The sequence below is a fragment of the Musca vetustissima genome, unplaced genomic scaffold (genome assembly GCF_032173495.1).
Source record: "Musca vetustissima isolate MV318-11 ecotype Yass unplaced genomic scaffold, APGP_CSIRO_Mvet_v1 utg3273, whole genome shotgun sequence".
NCBI classification, from domain to species: domain Eukaryota; kingdom Metazoa; phylum Arthropoda; class Insecta; order Diptera; family Muscidae; genus Musca; species Musca vetustissima.
The window spans coordinates 40,076-43,436 of record NW_026887631.1 but is presented as its reverse complement, the minus strand read 5'-3'; the positions used below and the strand labels follow the sequence as shown (position 1 = coordinate 43,436).

The 3,361-nt window shown below is 39.7% G+C and overlaps 1 protein-coding gene across 1 annotated transcript; it reads right to left on the bottom strand.

The window, feature by feature from the left end:
- Window positions 1-872: 872 nt before the first annotated feature.
- Window positions 873-2,028, bottom strand: LOC133335257 (optomotor-blind protein). The gene has a single exon (XM_061543548.1). It carries the CDS (start codon window positions 1,952-1,954, stop codon window positions 902-904), a length of 1,053 nt encoding a protein of 350 aa, XP_061399532.1. The 5' UTR covers window positions 1,955-2,028; the 3' UTR covers window positions 873-901.
- Between the last annotated feature and the right edge of the window lie 1,333 nt (window positions 2,029-3,361).

Sequence of the window (3,361 nt, the reverse complement as noted above, 5' to 3'; positions counted from 1 at the left end):
AATGAATGAATTGCTGCTGCTGCGTAACACGGAGGACACATCCTGTTGTATGGCCTGTGCGCTATTGACGTTGCTTTACTATAGAGCCGTTGCCTTTGGTAACCTGTTTCTTTGTTTTTAAAACAAACACAAGGTCCCTTTTTTATTACATTTGTTTTTGTTGTTGTAGTTTTTATTATTATTTTTAATTTAATTTCCGAAATCACAGTGTGTAGAGAGATTTCTGTACACATTTCATCTTAGTCTATAGGTATTATATCACACGATCGAAACGGCATTTACAAAATGGTATTTTTGGGTTGGTCTGCAGTGTAGTCGTAGTTTAGTTTATAGCACTTTTGTAGATTTTAAAGTTTTTCTTTTCTTCTTTTTCTTTTTCTTTTTTTGAATTTTTGATATTGTTTTAAATAAAATTATTAAATTGTTCACAGTTGTGGTTGGTTGTCATACAGAGTTGGTTGGTTTTTGTTGTTTTGGTGAATTTTGCATTCTTGGCAATTTTATTTTTTTCCGTTTTTTGTTTTGTTTTTGTGTATTTTGGCTTAGCGTAAAAACGAAAGAGGGATGGATGTCCGTTTTGTCTGTATTTTATATTTGTTCATTATCTGGTAGTGTTAAATAATTTAATGTTGTTATTGTTTCTTTTTTTAAATGTTTTTTTTTTATAGTGTGACTTTGTAATATTCTTGAGATCACAAGCACTTCTAGAGTTGTTATTGTAGTTTGTTCACGACGACATGAGGGGGAGTAGCTTTTTCGGATGTGAAAGAAAAAAAAATAGTTTTTGCTGAGTTTTCTATTCTGTTTGGTTATTGGTTGTTGTGGACTGTTGTTTTTGTTGTTGTTTAAGTTGTATTGGCAAAAAACAAATGTGATGATGATCGGGGCCGCAGGTGGGCGGTTATGATTGCACGTTGAGCAACAATTTCAAATTGTGCGTATCAAAGTCGTCGAGGAGGTTGCGTTTCGACGACTTGACAACGTGGCCGCCATAGGTGTGCGCATCGACGGCATGGGTTGCACTGGAGTGATGTAGATGATGGTGGCCGCTGTTGTGATGGTGGTGATTGTGCGAGCGAACCGCCGCGCTCAACACACTTTGTAGGCCGGGACCAGCACTGCTGTCGACCTTCTCCTCGCTTTTGCTCAGTGTCCAGTGCTCGGGGGGTTTAGGCAATGCCGTGGGGGCCGGAGCATCGAAGCACTTGCTGCCAGCGAAGTGCGTCAAGGCGGTGGGTATGAGTGGATGAGTGGGTGAGATCTTGCCACCGACACACAACAATGGACTCGAGTGCTTCGAACGCGACTTGCGGGCCGAGTTGGGATTGCTGCCTATGGCAATGGGCGATGAAGGACTAACGCCGCCACCCAAAATCGAGGCGGGCGATTGGCGTGTTGCATGGCCTCCCTGAGGCGATCGTTGACCGTCACGGTGCTTTTGGCCACTGCCGCCGCTGTAGCGCTTGCTGCTGTTGTGGTTGTTGTAAAAGCTATTACCATCGTTGTTGCTGCTGCTGGCATTACTTGTGTTGTTTTGAGGTGACCGCCTCTGTTGTTGTTGCTGCTGCCAATTACGCTGTTGCTGTTTGCGTGCGGAAGCAAAGTAACTGCCACTGCCATTACCCGAGGAGGATCCCAACGAGGATACACCGGAACTGCTGCTACAATTGGAGCTGGTCGAAATGGCCGATGACATGGGGCACCCTGGAGGCGAACAGCTCAGCTGGTGCTGCTGTTGTTGGTAATGGGGATGGTTGTAGTAATTTGTACTGCTAGCAATACTGTTGGAATGTGCACTTAGGGGTGGTGTTGATGGTGGTGAAATGTTACTGCCTCCTCCACCATGCGGCACTTTTTTCGAACGTTGTTGTTGTTGTATCGTCGCCGCTGCGGTTGCTGCTGCTGCTGTTGTCATTTTCAGATTCTTACTAACGCTATTGTGCGAGTATGTCATAGTACAATTGTTGTAGGTATTATTTTTGCTGGTCGCTTGGACTCAATTATACTGTTGGTGATGATGATGATGCTGCTACACTTCTGTATCTACTCCAATCACAATTAGTGTATTGGTATCTTGGCTGCTGCTGTTCTTATTCTTGTTGTTGTTTTTTATTATTTTTGTTGGGTAATTTCTTGATTTTGTTGTTTATGCTTATGCTGGTTTTTGTTGTTTGTTTTTGTTAAATTAATGCTTAAAGTTTAAATATCACACACAATAAAATCAACGCTTATTTAAAATATAAATGGGCATTCCTTCGTTCGTTCTGTCCTTATTTGCACTTCACTTCGAGTCAAACTGTTTTGCACAGACAGACAGCTGCTGTTGTGATTTTCGGTCGATCTGTATCCAGCACTTTACTATTAACGGCTGTCTCAGCTGTTGCTGCTCTCTGCTGCCCTTGTACTTCTCGTCGTCTTCGTCGTCACCGTCGTCTCTTGACGCCGTCTGCTGCACTCTACTTCTTCTTCTTCTTCTCGCCTTACAGTATTTACAGTATTATTATTATTTATTTTATATATAAATTCTTTTATATATTCTTTTTGTTTTTGTTGTATTATAATATTATGTAGGTATAAATTATTATTTATTATACTCTGTACTTTTAAATTAATTAATCAGTCTGTTGATTTATCTTTTTGAATTTCCTTCTTCTTATTCTTATTCAATATGCTTGCAGAGTCAACGCTTCTATTTCAGACTTCGTCTCCTTCCGATCGTCCTTTTTTGCTAGCTGATTCTCCTTCTTTGTATCTTTGTGTTTTGCTTGCCGCTGCTTTAAGGAGGGAAGGGTTTGGTTTGTTAGATGCGATAATGATAGCGTCGTTCGTCAACCTCTTTATGGCTTAACGTTAAAGATTTTTCTTGTCAAAATGGTATCTATCTTCTTCTTCTGAATCTGCTTGGTTGGTGTTGTTGTATGCTAATGCGCATTTACTTGTGGTCCTGCTTAATGGTTATGGTGGTAGGTAAGTGGTAACGGAACGGAATTTTCAAGCAATGCCACCCCAATCAAATCAATGGAGGCGACAGACAAATCGAAAAAGATCAAAAAGAAAGAAAAGAAACAAATACTTTGTAAATAATGAACATAAATAGGAAATATATAATCACACACATACATCATATACAAAACAAAATTTAAATATTATACAAAGGTTAAATTATGGCAATAAAAATAAAATCCAGTTTGTAATACATAGACCAAAATGTGGGGCCTATGTACCAAAAAAAAAAGAAAATAAAAGCCTCCGCAAACCGTATTCGAAATATGTTATACCTTAGAAATAAGCCATAGGGAGGGAGGGTAGGACTAAAATTCATTCCCTGCCTACATTTATAAACATAATTAAATTACTTTTA

Bases quoted from the DNA above. Each gene is read 5' to 3' on its own strand.
- LOC133335257 (XM_061543548.1), bottom strand. From the start codon at position 1,954: ATGACATACTCGCACAATAGCGTTAGTAAGAATCTGAAAATGACAACA.